Source organism: Lontra canadensis, unplaced genomic scaffold (genome assembly GCF_010015895.1).
Source record: "Lontra canadensis isolate GAN:19392208 unplaced genomic scaffold, GSC_riverotter_1.0 scaffold85, whole genome shotgun sequence".
Lineage (NCBI taxonomy): Eukaryota > Metazoa > Chordata > Mammalia > Carnivora > Mustelidae > Lontra > Lontra canadensis.
Window position 1 is genome coordinate 7,541,474 of NW_022631079.1, and position 23,757 is coordinate 7,565,230.

At 44.7% G+C, this 23,757-nt stretch overlaps 1 protein-coding gene across 5 annotated transcripts in view; it reads right to left on the reverse strand.

The window, feature by feature from the left end:
* The window catches only part of MTR (5-methyltetrahydrofolate-homocysteine methyltransferase), a 105,230-nt gene that overhangs the window by 13,580 nt on the left and 67,893 nt on the right, over positions 1-23,757 (reverse strand). For 4 of the 5 annotated variants that reach the window (XM_032883101.1, XM_032883098.1, XM_032883099.1 and 1 more), the window contains 8 exons: positions 22,576-22,683; positions 21,350-21,450; positions 15,221-15,288; positions 14,514-14,634; positions 7,664-7,745; positions 4,632-4,730; positions 3,472-3,547; positions 358-513 (listed from right to left, as the gene is read on the reverse strand). In XM_032883101.1, coding sequence (XP_032738992.1) covers positions 358-513; positions 3,472-3,547; positions 4,632-4,730; positions 7,664-7,745; positions 14,514-14,634; positions 15,221-15,288; positions 21,350-21,450; positions 22,576-22,683 — 811 coding nt within the window. The remainder of the gene's footprint in view (positions 1-357; positions 514-3,471; positions 3,548-4,631; positions 4,731-7,663; positions 7,746-14,513; positions 14,635-15,220; positions 15,289-21,349; positions 21,451-22,575; positions 22,684-23,757) is intronic. The other variant, XM_032883100.1, reaches the window with a different exon arrangement.

Here is a 23,757-nt window from a genome sequence, read left to right on the forward strand (position 1 = left end):
ATTGCTGGTGGCCATACCAGCTCTGAGCCACGCATGGGAGAGCAAGGGTACTCCCATTACCTTCTATTAATCGCCAGGGCCCGACACAGAGCCTGCTTCGAAACTGGTATCAATAAGCATTTACCAAAGAACAGATCAACAAAATGCCCAATTATCCCATAAGCGTGGACCAAACTAGCAGTTTAAAACCACGGAAGAGCTGAACAGGTAAACGACAGCCTATGTTATACGTTAGATTATAACCATAAACTATATCTGACAGAATCCAAACCCTCTGCTTGCCTCCCCTTCTCATCCTCAAAGTCCCAACACTACATCTGAACAGCAGAGCAGAAAGGAAGGGCTTCCTGAACTAACCTACAGTTTTGTCCTTAAATATCTTGGGGAAGCTTCGATTCGGGTACTTGCCCCGGAGCTGCCAGACATCAAAGAAGGGTTTCCAGTCAATGTAGGCCACCAGCTTCCGCAGGTCATAGTCTTCGAAGACCCGAGTCCCCAGAAACGTGGGCTTCACTGTAAAGAGAAGCCCCGATGTCAAGGACAATGCCGGAGCCTGCTGAGCGCCCAGCGCACATGGCCACCGCCTGTATGCACGCCTCCCCAGCTGGCTCTCCCTGTTCTGGGACTTCCCCGTCCCCTCCCTCCTGTCGCCTGCCACCTACAGAACTTGTTTTGTAGGTGCCCCCCCCCTGGAACTTTCAGAGATCATGGAGAAGGAGTAACTCCACAGTGAATCTTAAATCAGACCACTCTTCCCGGGGAGCTGTCTACACTGCCCTTGGAAATTCTTCCCTCAGCCCCAGTCCAAGAGAAGAAACATGGGTTTCTCTTCGCTTGCACAAATGAAGACAATACTACAATGAATGCCACTGTAGAAAGACACACGCAGTAACCCACTTAGGAAAGTGTTAGAAATGTGAATGAATCCTCTCTACTGCCCACTGCTCCATACGTATGCAGGCAAAATATAAGGAAATGCATGGAAACAAGGCATAAAATTCAGGATCCTGCGGGGGAGGGAGGAACACAAGGGCGACTCCCACTATGTATGTGCTGCTTTGTTTTTGTTTTTTTTCTTCTTTTAAGACTTTATTTGACAGAGAGAGAGAGAGATCACAAGCAGGCAGAGAGGCAGGCGGTGGGGGTGGGGGAAGCAGGCTCCCTGCCGAGCAGAGAGCCCGATGTGGGGCTCGATTCCAGGACCCTGAGATCATGACCCAAGCTGAAGGCAGAGGCTCAACCCACTGAGCCACCAAGGTGACTCTATTTTTTTTTCTTAAAGGTTTTATTTGTCAGAGAGAGAAAAAGCACAAGCAGGGGGAGTGGCCAGCAGAGGGAGGAAACAGACTCCCTGCTGAGCAGAAATCCCTATGTGGGACTTGATCCCAGAACCCTGGGATCATGACCTGAGCGGAAGGCAGACACTTAACCAACTGAGTCACCCAGGCGCCCCTACACCAGGTTATTCCTTAGGTGGCTAGTGGGTATACATGAATCTTCAACATATCGTTCTTTACGGCTCCCTGCAAGTCTAAAATAGACCATAAGTGAATTAATGACAAAGAATTTGGAGACAGATGGTGTCCTGGGGTTCCCTAGGACACCAGGGGCAGCATTCTTGCACCCCACCCCACAACCCTGCAGGGGGTCGGGCCACAGTCAGATGTCACCACCACACCACCAGCTTTTTGGCCCCTGTGTCCTCAGTTCCCTGATCTGTAAACCGGGATCAGAGAACTTCCAGTCTCCTACTCATCTCAGGTGCTCCGGGCTAACACCAGAGCCTCAAGGGTATTTTTGTGTCACCACATAGTCAGAGGCAGATGTGAGAGGGAGAAAAGTACAGGGAAAGTAGAGCTGCTTCTTACTTCTGCCTGGAAACCTCTATCTTCCCATACATGCTCACGGGAGTTCTTTCTCATCTGTTGCTGGTCATCTTTTTCCTATTCAGAATAATCTCTTCTTCATAATATTCTACTGTGTTGATGTGTCGGACCATCAGGAAGAAACTACAGGTTTCCTCTGGATGAATGCTCCCTCTTGCCTTGTAGTCATTGCAGGACACTCTTCTGGAATTTTACCACCAAGGACCTTGAGAGAAGAGCCCTTCTTTCTCCCTTTAGTGACTTCCTGCAACTACTAGAAGACTGCGTTGTCCTCAGAAACATCTCTGCGGGCTGTACCTCAGGGCCTCGGCCCTTCTGAAGCCATAGGTACAGGCCTCCACAGCAGCCCCACCCTGGGACAGACGGACATTCAAAAAGTATCACCACCACTGCCTTCACAGTACTGTCTCCGCTGAATCGTGCTGGATGTTTGGGTCAAAGTGGGACTTTCCCTTGTGATGTTTTTCTAACTTCAAAGCGAAAGGTAAAGGGAAAATAACAGCTGGACTATACAGTGATTTACATTTTTCAAAAGTTGAACTTCTTTTATCCTCACAAGCTTCCACGGGGTAACTCCTTTCTACATGTTAGAAACCACAGACATGAGAAGCTCAAGGTCATTCGGTGATTCAGAGCCAGGAACCAAACTGGGAGCGGAACCCGGACCTCCTGACTCCCGATGCAGCATTCCTCCTACGCAACCACATTAAGCTCAGCAGGACTGAAATCAGAACCAGTCTCACGTACATTTCCAATTTCACGATCTCCACTCTGCCGAGCATATGCGCAACACAGATGTTGTAAACAAGGAGACCAGATTTGAGGTATTACCTTGGAAATACGGATTCGAGTAATACAACCCCTATTTACCTGGTCTCAGTTCTGCATTTGTACCTCATGCCTCTCTGAGCATGTCAAAACATCTTCCATCTTTTATTCCCTCATGAACACCTCCATAAGGCAAGAGACGTGGCTGGAAATAAGAAAGGGGAAAAAAACCCCACAAAAGACATAGAAGGAAACATTCAGAATGAGAACAGGAGAGGGTGAACAAGAGATAGGAGCTCTTGCTTTGCTGGTATGTTCTAAAAGTCTCCTCAGGCTGAGGGCATCTTCAATCTCAAACACCCCATGTCTACACTTGGGCCTGCCCTGTGACCCAGGCCACTTAGCGACAGCACCACCCAGGCAGGTCTCTAGAACTTACATCAAGCTGTGGAGGGGCCCGTTGAGCCCCACACAGAAGAAAGAGTGTGGGTCAGAAGACAGACCCGAGAGAGAACCCCAGAAACCTTTCGAGCTCTTGACCCGAAACTCAGGGTCTTCACATGCGAGTGGGGACAACAGCACGTTCACCACAGAGTTGTGTCAAGCACTCAGAGCTGCCCACTCTCAGGACACAGTTTGTTCCGCTATAAATGGTACCTATTTACTTATCTTTTCAATCATCATTGTCCTTTGTCACTATTATTAGACACAATTAAGAGTCTCTAGCTGCCCATTGGATTCTGTAGCCAAGTAAATACAAACACCTCTCCAGCTCTCATTATCACACAGCCTTTCTCTAACTGACAACCAGACAGACCTGGAGGGGGCTCTGACAGCCAGTCAATATGGAAACCGTTTTTTCTAGCTTGACTTAAGGTTAAGTATCTTCTTTCCTATGAAAAAGAGAAAAGTTATTTTAGTCAGAGACTCTTAGCTTTTCAACTGATACTACTAAAGTGCGTCCCAAAAGTTAGTATGGGACTTCTGTAAAAAAACAAACAAACAAACAAACAAAAACCCACAAATTCTTTTATTACTGAAAATTCGTATCCTAAAAAGCTCTGCCTTTTACACCCAATATGGCTTCCCATTAGCACTAGAATAACAGAGGGTAAAGAGTCAGTAAATATCCGTTAAATATTGATATGTAGATCCCTTAACCATGCAGTAACCATACAGCAACAGAGTGGCGTCCTGCCTGTCCTTTTAGAACACCCGAGGCCAGGGCTAGAACACCTGAGGCCAGGGCTAACCGGCCTGCCATCGGCCAGCCCTTGGACCAGAAGGCAGAGCCAAGAAAAGGTCAACCGCAGGCAGACCTAAGGAGAGACAGAAAGCCAAGCACAGTATCTTGGGCTAGTCAACACCTCAGAAACACCTATTTTCACATGGTTTGTTGTCTCCTTCCACCCGCCTAGCCACCCCCAAAGGGCGCCCCACCACAGACAAGGTCCAACAGGCAGATAAACTGGGAAGAAATATCCCAGCGACTTCTAACAAGTGATTATGTCTGCTTTCCAATGATTCCCTAAAGCTTATCTAGAGAGGGACAGTTCTCGTAACACTGCTCTGCGCAGTCTGCACTAGGCAGGAGGGAGAGAGGTGACAACGGTCCTATCTGATGTCTTCATTTTCTTCTGCTATTTCAAGAACAGGGATCCAGGAGGGTCGTTTCTATATGTTTCAGTTCCTGTTTTCCTGCTGGGTATGTTTTATTCATTCTCATAACTCTGCTATCTGGCCCAGCACCTAACAGCTACTGTGTACCCAATAAATGTTTGGTGGAATGAATGAAATTACTTTTAGTATAATCCCAAATTACTGGGGACCTTAGACACCAGAGAATTCCAATTTAAACTAGGAAACAGGGCATCTCTAAAATGATCCTAAATCTTTGCCCTCCTTAAAACAATAAAGTCACATTAAAAAACGCAGGATCATTTTAATGCCCAAACTAGCAGTGTTTTTGTCACTCACCTTGAGAGACTCGTAATGGTCCTGTCTAATATCTTCATATTCCTCCATGATCTCCTCAAAATATTCATCCTTTAGATTCTCATCTAATAGTTGCGAGCACTGAACACAGAAGATTGACGTTCAAGAAACATAGAGGAGCAAAAGGAGACAAAGAAAACAGGAGCAACACTGGTCAGTTCTGATGATGCCTCCTCCAGGAAGCCTTCCCTCATTCTCGTCGTTCCCTCTCCCTTCGCCAGCTTTGCTAATTCCTGCCAGGGGGTGCGCAGTTGAGGACTAGCTCAGCGGACCGAGGATGTCCAACTGTCACACATTCCAGAGAAACAGGTGGCTCCTGGTGGCTCCTGAGAGATCAGCTCGAAGCCCTGGCTATATCCTAAGAATGTTCATCCACCTGGAGCCCTGGACCACCCAGGGTAGTTTCTGCTAACCACGTGCTTTTGGGGGAGACTTGGCTCGTGTTGTATCTGTCTGACTCTGGAGTAACTAAGAATAGTCAGGTGCTTAGCATTCCATTCCTATGGGACTGACCCCCAGGAGAAGCTGCGGACACCAGGGCTTGGCTGAGCTTCCCTAGTCAGCAATGTGCTGCCTGTGGAAACCCACATCACTTGTGGAAGGATTAAGCACTGTCCATAGGATTTCACAAGGGCGGGGGATGGGGAGAACACCTAGAAGCTGGTGCCTGGCCTTTCCTGGATGCTACCCTTTGTATCTTTTGCCTCTGCTGATTTTAATCTGTCTCCCTTGGCAGCAATACAGTGTGACTGTGAGTAGAACGGTGTTTCTGAGGTCGGGGAGTCCTTCAAGCACATCACTGAAACTGAGGGTCTCCCAGGGACCCACACAACACCCTCGTTAGGTACCGCTCTTCTGTGTTTCAAAGGTACTTGGTGCATCTCTCCCTCACTGCACTTCCCACAGGCTGTTAGTGTCTGTCTGCGTATCCACTTGGAGGCAAGTGGACAAGCCCTTGGAGGGCAGGACTGCACCTTAACTGCCTTCGTGTCCCCGGTATCTAGCTCTGTGCCTGGCACAGATGAGGTGTCTCCTCACTAAAGGTCTGCTGAAGGAATGAGACTCATGTCCATGGTCAACCATGAGCTTCTGCTAGGAAAAGAAAGGAAACCCATCATCTGAGAAATGGGAGGCCACTCAGTCAATTATAAAACTAGGATGAGCTAAATCCTGTCTATGACTGGGATTATCAAGGTGATGAGAGAACATTCCCCAGCAAAGCTCAAAATACCATTGTCAAGAAAGAAGAAAAAGCTGCTGGCGATTAGCTCAAAATCCTGCACGGCCCCATCACCTCTCAGCCTCCAGCTGGATTCCCCAACACAAGGGCCTGGAAGATCAGTATCATTATGTGAAACTGACGAAATTAGACTGGACGATGGCTGAGGAGCCCACTGGCTTGAAATGTCTACAATTCTACGTGAATTTTCCAAGTATCTCTCATAGCAATCCAAACCCCGAAGAGTTAGCGTAAAGCCAAAACACTTCAAGGAACCTAATCAGAGAGGAGCATTGCGACAAGCCTAACAAAAAGCTCCTGCATGGTATTCACCCCACAAAGTACTTCCCGGGCTTCCATCCACCTTCGCTAAATGGAGTCTTCACTTAGGAAAGCCAGCAGAGCTAAATGAACACAGGAAGGGGATGCCTACTCTTGAGCTCTCCAAAGTACATGGAACTGGTGTTTTAAAATATTATTTAAAATACTGCATTCCACTAGATTTCAGACTCTGAGAAAGCAAAACCCTGATTTTCTAAACACCTGAAGAACTTTTAACAGGACTCTGACATGGCTCCCACTGGGTAGACGGAGCACACCGGTCTACAGGCACCGTCCATACCCCAGGGGGCCCCAGCTCCCAGAGCCAGCAGCACAAGACCCTCCCTGCCCAGTGTGACTTGCTTGATGGAAACAAGCTCATGCCCATTATATAGGCTGATCTTTGGGATCTTTCCACCACAAAATCGGAGCTTGTTGTGGGTTTCCAGGCTAACCATTCAGACATGTTTTATGCTTTTATTCTTTATTTTTTGTAACAGTAACAGCACAATGAGAGGGAAGAAGTTGAAAATATAGTTCACAATTTAGAAATAACTAAGTATTGGCACCCTGGCTTTTATTTAGAAAGAAAGAAAGCAGGGGCATCCTGAAGTCTTAAAGCTCTGTGTAGTTGCCATATTTCACAATCCTCCAAGTGTTCAATTCCAGACCACGGGCCTGGGCCATGTCCACTGCGGTTGGATCAAAAGACTGAGTCTGAGTAATTTCAGAAGGTGGCCATCTCTCTGCATTTGAGAAGAGGTAACCACTGCTGGCCATTCAGCTGCCCTGACCAGAGGGAGTACCAGTGCCCACACCTCATCTGGCTTCTGGTTCGGCCCTTGCTGCATTAGCAGTCTTTATAGCTGGACATAGGTCTTTTTTTTTTTTTTTAAATCCACATTGCTTTTAGCTCTGGCTTGAAGTTAAGGTGGTATATATTCATGTTTGTAAGTGCATGTAAATGGCTGAAACCTCTCTCCCTCCAGGCGGGTGTCAAGGCCACAAGTGTCTTGGTTCCACGTTACTCAGACCAGCGTTCTGTGGCCAGCTCAGGACTCCTCCCCTGGCTACCCCCTTCCAGCAATACAGACTCTCACAATGACACTATGACAAGCCATAGGCTTTCTTCTACATTTTTGTTTAGTAGAATTGCACAAAAATAAAAGAAGATCTTGGGGGGCACCTGGATGTCTCAGTGGGTTAAAGCCTCTGCCTTCTGCTCAGGACATGATCCCAGGGTCCTGGGATGGAGCCCCACATCAGGCTCTCTGCTCAGCAGGGAGCCTGCTTCCTCCTTTCTCTCTCTCTGCCTGCCTCTCTGCCTACTTGTGATCTCTGTCTGTCAAATAAATAAATAAATAAAATCTTTAAAAAAAAAGAAGATGATGATGATCTTGGGAAATACCCTGAACTCTGCATCTTCTCCTCTCCTTATGAAATATCTGAAGTGGATGCAAGGCCCCACACTTACCACCACTACGCTCTTGGACGCATCCAGGACGTGGATTACAGGGGCACTGTATCTTGGAGCTATTTTAACTGCTGTGTGGGTTCTAGAAAGAGGGGTTGGGAAGAAAAACACATCCATTAGGGCTGACAGTTCCTCCACGACACTTGTTTGGAACCATTAGAGATAACGCTTTCCCAGGAATGGCTATAAGGTACTTCAAATATTGAACTTCCCATTTCCCTTGTAAGACAAGAGGAATTCCTTCCCCACCCCGCCAAGATGGGGAGACGAGAGAAGACATTGATTTGTCAGCTCGTGATACAAAAACAGTCTATCACAAAATGTGGAAGACTGTCTTCAGCTCTCTGTGAACAGGGCTGTGACGGTGACCTCGCACTCGTTAGCAGCCTGTCTGAACCAAGGAGCTAACCAGCCCGGGCAACTGCACTTTGCTGCCATAAAGCTCAGGCTGCATTTCCCCCTCCAAATGGGCTGGGACAGCCGCCAGGGCCCCTGGAGAACCAGACACCAGGCAGGGGATGCATGCGCTAGCGGCTGCTTCCCATTCCCGAGGGACACCCCAAGCCCACCCTGGACTGCAGGAAGGAACCTCAGACCCTAAATAAATCTGACACGAATTAACACAGAGAGGCCAAAGCGGCAACAACGTTCAGCCCCAAACCCCTTCTGCCAGACTTGGAAACGTGGGCAGCGAGGAAGAAACACTCTATAACCCTTAAGGTGACTTAATTCACCAAAGTGCGCCACCAGCTGCCCTCTGATTACTGGATCTCCTAGCACGGGCTCCCTAGCTGCTCCTTCCTTATAGAACACGGCACCCTAGTGTAAGAGGTGAAGATCCACTTGCACACCCTCCCCAACAGTGGTTACACCAAGGCCTTGAAGGTGGGACATGAATGTGCACTTTGCCACGAGTGCATTTAAAGGGCAGCCACTGGGGGTTTCCCAGGACAGCCCGTCCTTCCCAGTCTTTTCCCAGCCAATCCTCTCCCTGAAGGCTGCAGCACTCTTCCCAGGGTCAGACGCTTTCCTAGTCTTCCCCCTCCACTAACACCCACTTTCCTTTGGGAAGATGTCCAGAATATGCTACTAAGTAGGGGGGGAGAAACCAAAGTAACAGAACAGTCTGTTTTACAATTCTGCTTTTTAAATAAACAAGTACTACTGCTCTTCACCTGCCCTACCCTGCCAACATGGTATGTAAGTTTCTGTATATTCAGAAAAAAAAAAACGAGAGATCCACATCAGATGTCAACACTGGTTAGATGGAGGGTGGAGGCAGAATCGAAGGCGGGAAGGGAGAGACTAAATTTTACTTTCCATTCCTCTGAAGTGATTGACATGTTCTAATAACAAGCATAGATCACTGAGGTAATTTTTAAAAAACCAAGGGAACACTTAAGGCACAATATATGTGTCAGTGTGTTTTTAACAGGCTCCTCAGGGATGACTAAAAGTTCATTCCCAAGAAGACAGACAAGACCCTGACATTTCACCTGTCCCCGCTCTACAGGTGCCTCCACACACTGACAGGAAGCAGAGGCCTACAGCCCAGAGTCACGGAACCGAGCGATACAAGAGATGCACAGGCCTAAGTACTTGGCGCCAGATACTCTCCTGGCCTGGGGGGGTGTGGTGAAGAGCAGCAGGGCGGGGGAGTCAGACCATGGCCAGAAAGAAGCCAACCAACTCCACTGTCTTCCAAGGATGTGCTGTTTGGTGCCCACTGTGGGCACAAAGATTTGACAGTATCTTCGGTATTCTATAAGGTGGAAGATTTTCAAACAGTGGGAATAGTTTTAAAGAAGAAACTGCTTCTGGCTTCTCAGCAGAACAAAAGTGAGACCATGCTTTCGTCCCCTTCCTCGGGTGGTCAGCTCTTTCAACACACAAATATCCCTCAATGTACATTCTGCCTGAAGTCTCTCCGGGAACATTAAGCCTGATGTGACTTGGCTGACGTTTCTCTTAAAGGGAACCAGTGCAGTTTTAAATCTTAAGTCAACACAATCAATATTTATTAAGCATCTAAAGATTCCCAGTGCAATTCTGGCCATTCTCTCATTGATGATCTTCTGGACAATGGCACCAAGAAGAAATGGATGGATTCCATTATTTAAAAACAACAACAACAGCAACTAAAAGCAAAGTGCTGCTTTCCAGTGCGTGCGCATGCGTGCGCACGCACGCGCACACACACACACACACACACACACACACAATGACAAAGTTAAATGAGCAACAGCCACAAATCTGAGCTGGCTCGGCCATCAAGGGCACTTCTGGTTTCCTCATAAAACAATGACATTGATTCTACTTTCTTCTAAGCTTCCATTTATGCAACCATCTCCAGTGGGAGGCAGACTTCTCTCTGAAGTCTGAAACGATGGGAAACACTGGACTCTCTCCTCCCCTCTGGCAGACCAACAGCACAGGGCTGGGCCCCGAGGCTGAATCTCAGCTCCTTGTCTGCCGAGTCCCTCACCAGTGCCGGTGATTCAGTGAGTCACCCCCCCGCCACGGTTGCCCAACAGGCAGGACAGTGTTAACTTCAGAAGGTCTTTTTAAAAACTCTGAAAAAGAACAAGTAATCCAAGCATTTTTTTTCATGCCTTATCCTTCCAGAATTAAAATGGTTTATATAAATGCAGCATGACCAAAAAAATCCCTCAGAATTTGATGAGAAAAATGAGAGTCTGGGAAAATAAAGACGGGAGGCAGTCAGCAGTGGGGTCAGACGCAGAAGTCGGGTCTGTGAAATCCTCCCCCTGGGCCTGAGTTCCAAGGTTCCCCGGAGCCAATGCAACGAGGGAAACAACGCCATTTATGCTGTTCAGCATCTTACCTGCTAACGATTCATTAAAAAACAGAAACAAAAACTTGGGAAATGACCTCTCTCTTCGAGCAACGTGACTTCCTTTTGAATTCTCCACTATTCACAAAAAATAACTGAAAAAGACACTGTGCTGTTACTGGCTTTGAACCATTTAAAAATTGAGTGCTAACTGCCAGACCTGCGCCTGTGAGAAGCTGTACAGATAACAGGACCAGATTTCCATGCAAGACCTTTCTCGCTTGTGATACAAAACAATATGCATTATAGACAGGAGAACATTCAGTTCTCTATCCTCTCAGAGCTACAGGTTAAAAACAGAACTCCAGGCATGTTTCCATGCACACACGACCCCACGGCTGTAGAGCCCGTTCAACTCATCCTAGGATCCATCAGTCAGCCGTCAGGCTCATTGCAAGTGTCCCAGGAGTACAGTTCTAATTCCATCCTGCCACCACAGGCCACTGAGATCTGGAAAAGCCATGGACATGTTACAGCCCCTCATCTTCCTTCATGACAACTTGGGAGTCTTGAGCCATCCTCTGCTCAAATAACAGTTCACAAAGGCAAAAAATGGAACACGCTGTTTTCTCCACAGTTCTGTGGGAGGTTAGAGCAAGAGCTCTCAGAGGGCTTCTGAGACACCCCAACCGTTCCTTGCCTTCCAGCAAAACTGACTCTCCCAGGATTAGAGGGCGTTCTTAGAGAGATGCAAAAAGCACTAATCGTAAAGGAAGAGATAGATAAATCAGACTTCCTGAAAATCAAAAACTGTGATCCAAAAATACAACTAAAACAGCAGAAGGCAAGCCATAATGGAAGAATCTATTTGCCATGTATTTCTAATACAGAGCTTGCATCCAATATAAATAAGAACACATATAAATCAGCAAGAAAAAAGGCAGAATAACCAATTAAAAAAAAGAAAAAAGGACTTAGAAAGTCTATCCAAACGGTCAACCTATACAAGAAAAGGTAGCCAGTATCATTAGTCAGCAGAGAAATACAAATGCAAACCATTCCAAGATACTGTTACATCCATACGAAAATAGGTAAAATTCAAAAAGGTGTGGAGTAACTGGAACTCCTGTAATTGCTGGCGGGAGTGTAAATTAATACAATCACTTTGGAAAACCACCCAGCAATGCTGAATGCCGATGATCGTACGCACAGGACCCAGCAATTCTGCTTCAGGGCATAAATACAAGCGCAGCAGCATTCTGCCAAACAGCCCCAAACTGGGAAAAAGCCAGTGTTCACCAACGGCAGCCTAGATCATAAGCCACAGTGTATTATACAACAGATAGTACACGTACCACAGTGGAAAAACCACCACGATAATAACCAGTTTGGGCCTCCCAGGCATGGCAGTACAAAAGACAAGCTGGACACAAAAGAACACACACAGCAGGATTCCATGTCTATGAAGCTGAAACGCAGGCAACACCAAGCTGCGGTGATGGGAGACAGCAGACCGGCCATCTTATTGTCACGGATGACTCGGTGGAGGACCCAGCCCAGTGCCCCGAGTGCCATAACGGTCATGTCTTTATCTAGATGTACTTACATCGGAGGTTCGGTTTTGTAAAAATTGAGTTGTAGATTTCTGACTTGTGTGCTTTTCTTTTTGACTTAGATTTTAGGAAAAGGGCTTCCTTAAAGAAGAGGGCTTGAGTAAGCTGAAATAAGGCCTCGCCACCGTCACTGCTTTAGAATGGAGTCAGCATGGGGGAGTTTCGAGCTGAGGTCCTTAGAGATGGCACAGGAATCTATCCTGCGAGGGCTGTTCTAGCATCACGTTGGAGAAGGGAATGCATATCTGGTGACTGGCTTTTATTTTCCAATTATTTTCCCAGAAACTGCAAGAGGCATGAAGAGAACAGCACGAGAAAAGGCGGAGCTCATACAGAAACAGAGCACTGGGGAGCTGAAGGAACTTCGCAAGGTCGTGGGACCCAGATTTCCACCTTCAGGGAGGATCGGGTCGCCATTCCCAGGCCAAGAGGACCGAAGTTTTGCAGGAGCATGGAGAGACAGTGGGTGACTTCTGACCCACTTAATTCTAACTTGATATACCAGTTTCTGTCTGGAGGCATTTGTGGCTAATTTTGTGTATGGTATATCTTAGAGGAGCTCTATTATGTTGCTTCTGAATTTCTTTTTAAATCCTCTTCAATCTGGTGGCTCTTACTTGGTAAGAGATATGACAGAACGGACCATTTGTAATGTTCCAACTTGCATAAGAGCTACGCATGGTTTCCTGATGTCGAACTCCTCAGTGTGGTGTCCTGCCTTCTAAAACGGTTTATTTGGAAACCAGCGTCACAGGTATTCTGTTTCACAATCATGATCTTAAAACGTATTTCATCCTCACAAGAGTCTGTAAATTCTCTGGTCACTCTCTTTGCTAGGCTGATGAATATTCACGTTAAAATCATCAATTATCAAACACCCAAGATCCTGCTCACTGAAACCCCAGTTCTCAATGGGTAGTCAGATCCCTGGAGAATAATCTGCCCCATATTCTAGTGGGTAAATCCTGGGTGGAAAAACAAACCCAGTTTGGTAAGGTGAGCAACAATGGACACATTGTAGAGTCCTTCAAGGATGAAAAGTAGTTAGTGAATAAATGACCCACAACACTGTTACTAGTTGTGAAAATGATCCACTCAGATTATAAATGGGATGATGGTTCATTTTATGTGTCAATTTGGCCACACCATGGGAGCTAGGTCTGTATCATTCTAGATGTTTCTGTGAAGGTTATTTCTTAGATGTGATTAGCATTTGAATCAGTAGACTCTGGGTAAAGCAGACTACTCCTCCTTGGCTGGGCCTTATCTAATCAGTTGAAGATTAAGATAAGAGAAGAGGTGCCCCAATGAGGAAGGAATCCTGCCTCCAGATGGCCTTTGGAACGAAGACGGCAACATCAGCTCCTGCCTGGTCTCCAGCCTGTGGACTTTCCCTATGGATTTCAATCTTACCAGACCCCAAAATAACATGGCCAACTCCTTAAAATAAACCTCTCTGTATATATAGTATACAGTATACATTAATAATACAATATAGAGTAAACATATACAATGTACATAAAATAAATGTATATATACCCACCCCACTGATTCTGTTTCTCTGGAAAACCCAATTAATATGAATGGCTTATAATGTGAAAGGAACTTTGGAATATCTTCGACTGGACTCCATTGCATTTTTGCATCAGAAAAAGAATAAGCTGCATGCTACCAGGTCACCAAGCTCAATGTCCCACCTGGGCATTATTCCCTACCAAAGTAAATGACAGGGAGCATAAGGAACATGTCAGAAGAAGCCCAACGGCACCCATAATTAACATATTTCTCACCAAATATCATGACCCCAGGAAAAATGTGACAAACTGATGAACGGTCACGCGACCAACTTAAAACTCTTTGAACTGCTTAACGGAAAGTTTCTCCAAAAGTTCTCCCTTTCAAAAACAACTTCCCAAGGTGATCTTCTGGTTCACTCTTGCTAGCTTGGCCTCCTGCCTCAACTATTATAAAGCTGGAGTTTTTTCAAGGGAACCTGTAATTACTCAATCAGACACCTGCCTCCAGACAGAGAGTGGGATGGAGTTCAAGCAATGTCTTTGTGCCAAAAGACACACTTTTCTCCACTTGGTTTGATTTTAAGAGGAGTATTTATCAGAAATCTCAGGAACCAAATGGGAGATGAGAGGATTAAGGAAAGGACAATGACAAGCCAAAGAAATTAAAAAAAAAAAAAAAAAAAAAAAAAAAAAAAAGGCAAGGGGTGGGGAGATCACAAAGGCGTTTCCTAGACCATGCTCCAAAAGCACACTCGCTCTTGTCCAGAGGGAGACTAAACGCTCATGGGCTTACACAGAAGGAGCCAATGTGCTAAGCATAATATAAAAAACAAAACAACAACAAAACACAGGGTTTATCACTGTTTTTAAACACTGGCATTTAAATGAATTTAAAGGAAAGCAAAAAGTTCATTAGCATGACTTACCTTGATGTGGTTGCTCCTCCAATCAACAGTGGAATCTTTATAGCCAATCTCTCCATTTCCTTGGCAACAAAAATCATTTCATCCAGGGAAGGAGTAATGAGTCCTGATAGGCCAATTATATCTATTATTTCAAAAAAGAAAAAAGGACAGTGAGAAGGAGAATGAGAAAAAAATGCAGAAAAGTATCCAAGATTCACTTTAAAGCCTTTGTAATAAAGACCAGAAGACCTCATTGGAATTCCCAATTTCTAATTGTATGACTTCTTTTCTGGGGAGTTTCAATTTATTTGTTTGGCTTTCGGTAGCAAATACGATTTGTAGTTTCAAGTTGCAATAATGGGCGTGCCACGGTTTGCGCAAGTCATGCAAATAAAATATATTGTTTATGATTTCCCAGACTTGAACGTGTCACAGTGTCTGAAGAAACACAGAAATGACGATACCCAGAGAAAAATCTAATATGACCCTGTAATAAGAATCTTGTTCCCTTTTCCCATCTTCAGAGCTAGGAGGAGTTTCATGGGTACCTATTCACCAATTCAACCCCCACTACAAACGACAGTGAAAGCCCCCCACCCAGGAGCTGGCCCCTGACTGTCCGGATGCTCCAGCGGTCCCACACGGACTGGGGCATCCTCATATGCTGACAGACACACCCCAGGGGTGAGGACATCCATGGAAAGCCCAGAAGCACAGGTGGACAGTACCTGCTTTGTGATCAAGAGCAGCTTTCAAGATCTTGTCACAGGGAGTCATGACTCCTAAATCAATAACTCTGAGGGACAGAAAAGAGATGTGAAGAAATTAATGAGAACCCATCAGAGACAAAGCAGAAAGGAACGTTTACTCAGCTGCCAAACACTCCTCCGATGGCAACTGGAATCCCCAGGACATGCTCACGAAGCAGTGACAACCATCACAACAACCACAATGACCACGCATGAAGTCCTTACCACATGCCAGGTGCTATGCTAAGATTTTTAAAGCAGCTTTATTGATACAGAATTCACACGGCGTAAAATTCACTCATTCAAAGTATACGATTCAGTCATTTTTGACATGTGACTTTTTTTTTTTTTTTTTAAAGCTCTGGTAAAACATATAAAACTTCATCTGCCCTGTTACCTGGTAAGTTAAGACTGTCCCCCCGTCATCAAGACTGAGAGAGCCCCCACCATGCCAGTCATTTTTAAAATTTAAGTTCATCATAAGTATGCATTTCATAGCACACACTTTCACTTCTTTCACAATGTCATTAAAATAGGCAAAATAATTTTTTTTAAAGATTTTATTTATTTGACAGAGAGAAAGAGATCACAAGTAGCCAGAGAGGCAGGCAGAGAGAAGGGGAAGCAGGCTCCCCGCTGAGCAGAGAGCCTGATGCGGGGCTTGATCCCAGGACCCCAAGATCATGATGACCTGAGCAAAGGCAGAGGCTTAACCCACTAAGCCACCCAGGTGCCCCAAATAATTTTTAATTAAAAAAAAAAAATCAATGCTTAACGTCTACTATTTGACATGGTATCATCTGGTAACAGTAGATGCCGGGCAGGAAGGAGCTTTGCTTCTTGCTATATACGTCTTATACTGACTTGTTTGCTCCCGTATCACTTAAATTTTTTTTTGACAAATAAATCAGCACATGCAGACTCCTCAGTAAAAACCAAGACAATTTTAGATCAACGGTAACTACCTTCAGTATGTGACTAGTGACCTGGTAGAGGAATCGCTGCAGGTTTTAATGCTGTGGCACCAGAGGTCATAAGAAGAGTCAGAAGACACCATTTTCTTTCTTTCTTTCTTTCTTTCTTTCTTTCTTTCTTTCTTTCTTTTTTTTTAGCACATTGAAAAACTCTGGTAATTGGATCTTTTGTGAAGCTATGACTAAGTATAGACTGTTGCATATGAAACTAAGCAAAACAGTATATTACATTTTTTATTTAAATTCAATTAATTAGTGTATTGCCTTTAAATCAAGACAAAAAGGCGTACCTTTCAAAGCCCACTGTATTCAACACTGTATATGCACTTTTTAAAAATTCCATTAAAAATCGTCAGTATGATAGTAAGAATCAACTTGCTCTCATTTTCTTGTTTTAAGCAATGTGTCTTTCAGGAACATTTTATGCATGCTTGCTTGGTTTGAGGACAGTAAGGAGAGCTTATTGCTGGACAGAATGGGGGAAAGAAGGAAACGGTAGGCAGAGAGGTCAGAGTGGGAGGAGACGACATCTTAATGGCCACTACTAGTTCAATTTTTCAGAATATTAAGATTTCTTTCTTTCTTTCATTCTTTCTAAGAGAGGGAGAGTAATTGGGGTTGGGGGATGGGAAAGGGAGAGAGAGAATTTTAACCAAGGTCTATGCCCAGTGTGGAGCCCAACATGGGGCTGGATCTCATGACCCTGAGATCATGACCTGAGCTGAAGTCAGGAGTCAGCCACTCATCCAACTGAGCCACCCATGGGCCCCCTATTCTTTAGCTACCCAAATGGAGCTTGAAGCACCCCAGGAGGGTGATACCTGAGCTGAATTTTGAAAGAATAAGTAGGTATCAGCTAGATGAAGGAAGAAAGAAGGCAGGCCAGGAAGAGACTAGCACTATGGTCCAGCATGAGGACCTAGCTGGCCCTGAGGAACTCTGGCCACCTCTGCCTTCCGTGGCTGTGGCCCTGCTTCCCATTGTCCCTTGCTGTTGTCCCTCACCTTCCCTGCCACATCCTGATTCCACCACACCTCCATTTTCTGCTCCCTTGGGTTTTCCCTTGTCTCCCTTCTTCACCTAGAGCCCGATGCCCTATGTCCACAGGCCACTTCTTACACACATCCTTATATTATGCCACATGAGAAATTAAAGAGAATAAAAATAAATGTTATGAGAAAATGCTGGTTTTAAAATCATCTTTCTAGAATGCTTATAACAGCTCTAAACACAAGCATTTAATTTGGGCTTTTAATTCAGAAAAAAATGTAAGCTGCACTCGCTGCTTTAGCAAAGGCATCCAATACGATCTAAGAATATATCCAACTTAAAAAATACTGTAATAAATAAAGTCCCTTTCCCTCTCTGGAAGAATTAAAAGGGAAAATCAGAGCCATGCATCCACATCCATTCAGGGTGCCTCCTGTCTGCTGCCTCTGGAAGTGAACTGAACAAAGAATTTCGTTTCTGACCCTGCAATTCACAGGTGCTACCCCCAGATGGCAGTACCCTACCACTCTGCAGTCCCCACGGACCTTTTCCAATCTGCTTAAGCCTAGCTAACAGTCTGTTTCCATTTCTCCTTAAGGGGCGCCTGGGTGGCTCAGTGGGTTAAGCCCCTGCCTTGGGTTCAGGTCATGATCTCAGGGTCCTAGGATGGAGTCCCACATCGGGCTCTCTGTTCATCAGGGAGCCTGCTTCTCCCTCTCTTCTTACTTGTGATCTCTCTCTCTCTGTCAAATAAATAAATAAAATCTTTTTTAAATTAATTAATTAATTAATCAGTTAATTAATTAATTCTGGAAAGTCTCCCTTTGAAAAGTAGTAAGTTGGGCAGAGAAACTGGATAGCTATTTTTTCTAAAGGAGACATAAAAGACCAACCTGTGTATGAGAAGATGCTCAGCAGCACTAAGGAGCAGGGAAATGCCAATCAAACTCATAATGGGGTTATCACCACAAATCTGTTTGAAGGGCTCTTATCAAAAAGATAGGCGGTAACACGGGTTAGCCAAGAGGTGGAGAAAACGTTCTCACCACAAGAAAGAAATAATTATGTGAAGCTGGTGGTTGTAGCAATCATATGGTGGTCATCAAATTGCAACATGGTATAGCAAGTCAATACCTTGTGTACCTTACACTTATACAGTGTTACAGGTCAGTTACACCTCAGTAAAGCTGAAAAACCAGAATATACACACGCCCATACACACCCCCCACCCCCCCACACACCGCAGGCTGAAAGCCTATGAATAATCATCAACTGAGCATGTGTGGTGGACAGAAGAGACTGGATTAGTGTGCCCCTGACTTTAAGTACAGTTGAACGCGCTAACGTTATTCCATTCACTCACAGCTGTACCCTGCTTAATTTTCACTTATACTCCACATGTACATTAACAACCACTTACTAAAATATAAACAGGCCTCTGTTATTATGTGTCACCAGATCTGTATTTTTAAAGTACTAGATACAGGATATCCAATTTTAAAAATTACTTTTAATTCTCATGTACGATATGATCAAAAAGCGTTTTTGAATATTTTAAATTATGTAAGAGGAATGTTAACTAGAATATCAACATCAAACAGTACAGTTAAAGTTGTTGAACTTTCGAACTACAATCAATACCGGAAGATAAACTGACAGAGCAGAGGGTCCTGACTTTTGGAGTCAGAAGCCCTGAGCATATTATGGTCTGCCCCTTGCTGGCTGTGTGACCATGAAGCAAACACTTAACTTCTCGATGCCTCAGTTTCCTCGTCTGTAAAGTGAAAAGACAGTAACTGAAGCAAGCAGAGCAGGATCAAGACCATAAAATGGAAGGAAGGATGAAAGAAAAGAAAGGAAAAGAAAAACACCAGGAAAAGACAGAAAAAAAAAAAAAACAGGCTATGAAAGCACTAATTTGTGCAGTGGTAAACAAATGTTAGGTGTTGCTAGACTCTCAGTGGATCCGTCCCTGAGGTCTATTCAAATTCTCAAATTTATACATGCTACTGTAACACAGAATCTAATGCGTCATCTCCACAAAAACGTCCTCTGTCTAGACAGAACTATCATCTTGAGTCCTCTTTACTCTTTTTTCCTTCACGAAGAAGAAAGTTCTTACATTTTATGAGATTTAGTGCATCAATGGCAAAGAGCCAGGAACTAGAAAGTTGCGTTGAGGATTTGATACTGGATGGTTTGCTAGACTCACTCACTAGCTGGGTGGTTCACCCCAGATCCAGAACCACCCACTCCACTCCAGATCCATATAGAACCCTGATGCTCAGCAAAAGCATACATTTAACTATATAAGGGAGATTTTCTGGGCACTTTTCTGCTAGCTGATGTCATAAAATTAAACTGACCAGGAGGCCACAGGGATAGACAGGATAGAAAACAACTGCACATTCACTTGTGTTTTTATATGAGGAATAACTACAGTTACACCAGAAGATATTTCTCCAGTTTGACTTATGAGCGAAGATAAGCAGAATTCCAATGCACAAGACAGAGGACTGGATGTGCTGGAGGAAAGCCTCGGGTTTAATAAGCAGGCTTTCACGAATGCTGACATTCTACACTCAGAGCACCCTGGAGAAATGCCACAGTTCTCCCTGGCCTCTTATGATGTCTCTACTGGAGGAAAATACATTCCAAGTGTAACTCTCCTAGCTACTTACCCATTTTTCAAAATAAAAAATTACAAATACAAAAAAAAAATTATAAATTGCTTTAGAAGGTTTACCTACAAACTGCTTTTTTCAACAGTTGCTGTCCCATGATCACAGTTGACTATGTACTTGGCTATTTAGCCTTATAAACAGCAAATTCCTTGAATTCTTGAGGAAAGTCAACTAAACCATTTGGTGTCACTAGTACAATGGTGTGGTGTGTAGGAGACAATCTACAGATGTTCGTGAGCTGAATTCAATTTTAACTAACTGCGATGAATGCAAACCAAAGCCAACGACCTGGGATTTGAAACAGTGAGACAAGAGTGGAGGTGTCTTGTAGATTTCAGGAAGCAAACACCTTATCCAAATACTTATTTTATGGGTGAAATCTCATTACAACCACCTCCGTGGTATCTCCAATACATTTATCATTGAAAAAATAATACATTCCAAGAACAATATTCCTAGAATAGGAATAGAGAAGATAGTGCTAAGTGTTCTGACAGCGGGCAGGCAGCTAAGGGAAACACCTGTGAAGACAGAGGCCAAAAGGTACGATCCTGACCCAGCTCCTCCAACCCCAGCCTTCCGGAGTGCCTGGATGCGTTCAATTGGCCTGGAAAGCAGAGATGGTTAACCAAGTTGAGAGGAGGCAAGGGCCCAACGGGGACTTGTCATGGGACAGCAGGGGATGCCTGTGAGGGGCACAGATGCCCTGCAGCCATGGCTCCCAGCTTCAGAGATAAAATAGCACATCGGAAAGAAGTCCGTGATTCAAAGGAACTGGTGGCTGGACATGGACCAGAGAAGGCGTTAGTTCTATTAGCCTTCTGTTCGCAAAGAATATGTCAAAATCTGGGCAAAACATACACTTACAATAGGTCATCAGCTTTCACACAGAAGTAACTGAGGGCTGACTATTCACTACAGTGAGATTTATCACCCAGAGGCTTTTCTTCTATACAACATTTCAAAATCTAGCTTCATCATTTCCAAGAGGGATGCATGGTCTTGCTCGAAGCAGAGGGAAGAGAGAATTGTACAGTCAAAGCCTTCTTATAAACCCCACCGAGCCAAAGTCTTCCAGGATCTCAGCTCTAAAACATGGCAGTTTATTGAGAAGAAAAACAGAACATGCTCCATGCCACTGGCTATGGGCAGGAGCCCAATGTTCATTAGAGTCTTGGCCCAAGGTCAATCCTCAAGAAGCTCTTGGTTGTTCTGACCCTGCTGGAATAGCTTTTACTGTCCTTTTTGTACTTACCACACAGATCACAGATTAATTACTACCTTCTTTCATCTGAAAAGGTGGTTCAACACAGAAAATGTTAAGAAACAGGAAACAAATTAAAAATCGCCTACAATATCCACGGCCATACCCTACCCTTCCTGACCAACAAAGAATCAGCCTGTTAATGCTTTTATTTTTAAATATGAAAGGGGCTTGAAAGAGGTCAGTGTTAACTCACCTGAAGTTATTGCAGCCAAGGACCACGCCGACTATGTTCTTGCCTATGTCATGCACATCGCCCTTCACGGTAGCCAACACGATGGTGCCCTGATAAGGGTCCTAGGGAGAAAGCCACACAGCTGAGCATCACCACGTTCACTTAGAGCAGATCCCCTAATTTCCTGCAGCCAGACAGGTGTTGGCACGAAAAGCACTGTCATACAAGTGAGACAACCTCAAAAACAGACCTAGAACCTAGGTCATGTGCTCTGCCAGTAGAAAGCTGCTGGCCCTGGCTGTTTGAAGGAGGCCTGCCTCGCTGGAGTGTCAACCGGGGCTTCCATCACCTCAAGGAACAGGTTATGTCAACTACAAAACAGTCCCATAGCTAAAGAACATAATCCTTAACTGCAAAAACGCTGTCTGACAAGTATTTAGGTGAGCAGTAAGGGGAGACGGAGGGAACAGAGGGAGAAGCTGGTGAGTGCACAGGTCCCATCAGAACCCAAACCACCATCTCAACAGCCCAGTGCAGGGGCATTTTATCGTAGTTTATTTTTTCAATACCATTGTGCTCTACACTGTGGGCATCCCTTCCCTCAAATAAATAAATGAATGAAAGAATAAACCATTTTTTCAAAAGAAAAAAAAGAAAAGAAAAAGGCACACTAGGCAAGTGGGATTCTATGTCTGTCGGAGCCATTCACAAGCTCACATCGATATGAGAATTCAGAATCCTACAGGCCAAAGCTGGCTGAGCCTCACGGGGAGCTAAACAAAGTCAAGGCTTAATGATTTACTCTGGTGGCACAGCCAACAGGAATTAAGTTGGATCCAGAGGCAGTGCCAAGGACATTACCAGTATGCAAAGACAAATCAGGGGGAAGAGGTTTTCCAAAGCCAAGTATCACTCAATTACCTCAAGGGTAGGGACACGGCTCTGTAGCTACAGCGTGGAGCACAGTGCCCAGCACATAGGAGGAGCTCTGTAAATGGTGAGGAGAGGAATGAACGAACTTGATTTGAAATCATGGGCTCTGTCTGAAAAACTACGTTCATATTAAAAATTCATAAAGCCACACTCAAAGGAAAAGCCCAGGGTATTCTGATACTTGGTCAAACAGATCGTTGCTCGATTTTACCTTCGATGACAAGCATAGCCAAGACCGTGGTCCCTACCCCACCCTCATAAGTCTCTGAGATCAATTCCTCACAGGGCCCAGCGGCCTGAACAAAATGACTTGCCTCTTCTTCTTCTGTGCCAGCATGCATTTTATTTTCTTCTCTTTCTTTTTCCATGAAGGGAATAAGGTGGCCAACAGCCTTCTTCATGACTCGAGCTGACTTTATAACCTAGGAAAAACACATGGAGTCAGGCATTTTTACCTGGCTCTGAATGGTTGCTAATGCCCGCCTGTGAATTTTAGCATCTCAAGAATGCAAGCTTTGGGGCGGCTGGGCGGCTCAGTGGGTTAAAGCCTCTGCCTTCGGCTCAGGTCATGATCCCAGGGTTCTAGGATCAAGCCCCACATCGGGCTCTCTGCTCAGCAGGGAGCCTGCTTTCTCCTCTCTCTCTGCCTGCCTGCCTCTCTGCCTACTTGTGATCTCTTGTCTGCCAAATAAATAAAATCATAAAAAAAAAAAAAAAAAAGAATGCAAGCTTTGACCACTGAAGTCCTCTTTTGACAGCAGACGAGATAAGGAACAAGTTCCTTGTGGAGAAAGACAATGAACAGGGTAGACAGAAGGAAAACAAGACTAGGAACTGCACACTGTGATTTCTATCTTCTTACTTTTGTCTTTCTGTCTTTCTTACTTATTTTTTCTCAGCCTCGAAGAGGTCTATCACTTCTCCAAGTTCTAGGCATCCTTGTCCACCACGAACCCCTTTTCAGCCTTCTCTTCTCGATCCCTAGCATTATAATCCACTTATAATTAAGGTTCCTGCTTAAGTAAGAATAGGGCCTTTTATAAAATTCATCAACATATGCTAAAATTCACAGGTGGAAGTATGATGGGAAACAGGTTTCCAAGTTTCTCTCTACAAGTAAATTCAGAGTGCAGGAAATCTAGCAGACACTGTTAACCAAGTGAACAGAGTTCATATAACCAGTAATGAAACACAGCAACATTCTGGAACTCCTGATATGATCCATGGAGACGGGCACAGGATCACTTTTATTCTTGCCAAAAAATGAGCAAACATCAGACAAACTCAAACTCAGGGACAGTTTCCATAACTGTACTGTACTAAGGAAGGCAGGATAAAAAAGCATCATGGGATCTAGGAATACAAAGAAAATAGTATGGGAAAACTGGTGAAGTCTGAATAAAGTCCTTTTCTAACAGCATTACATCATTGTCAACTTCCAGGGGCTGCTAACTGCGTGAGGCTCCAGTAAAAATGCTCAGGTGAGGGGAAGAGTT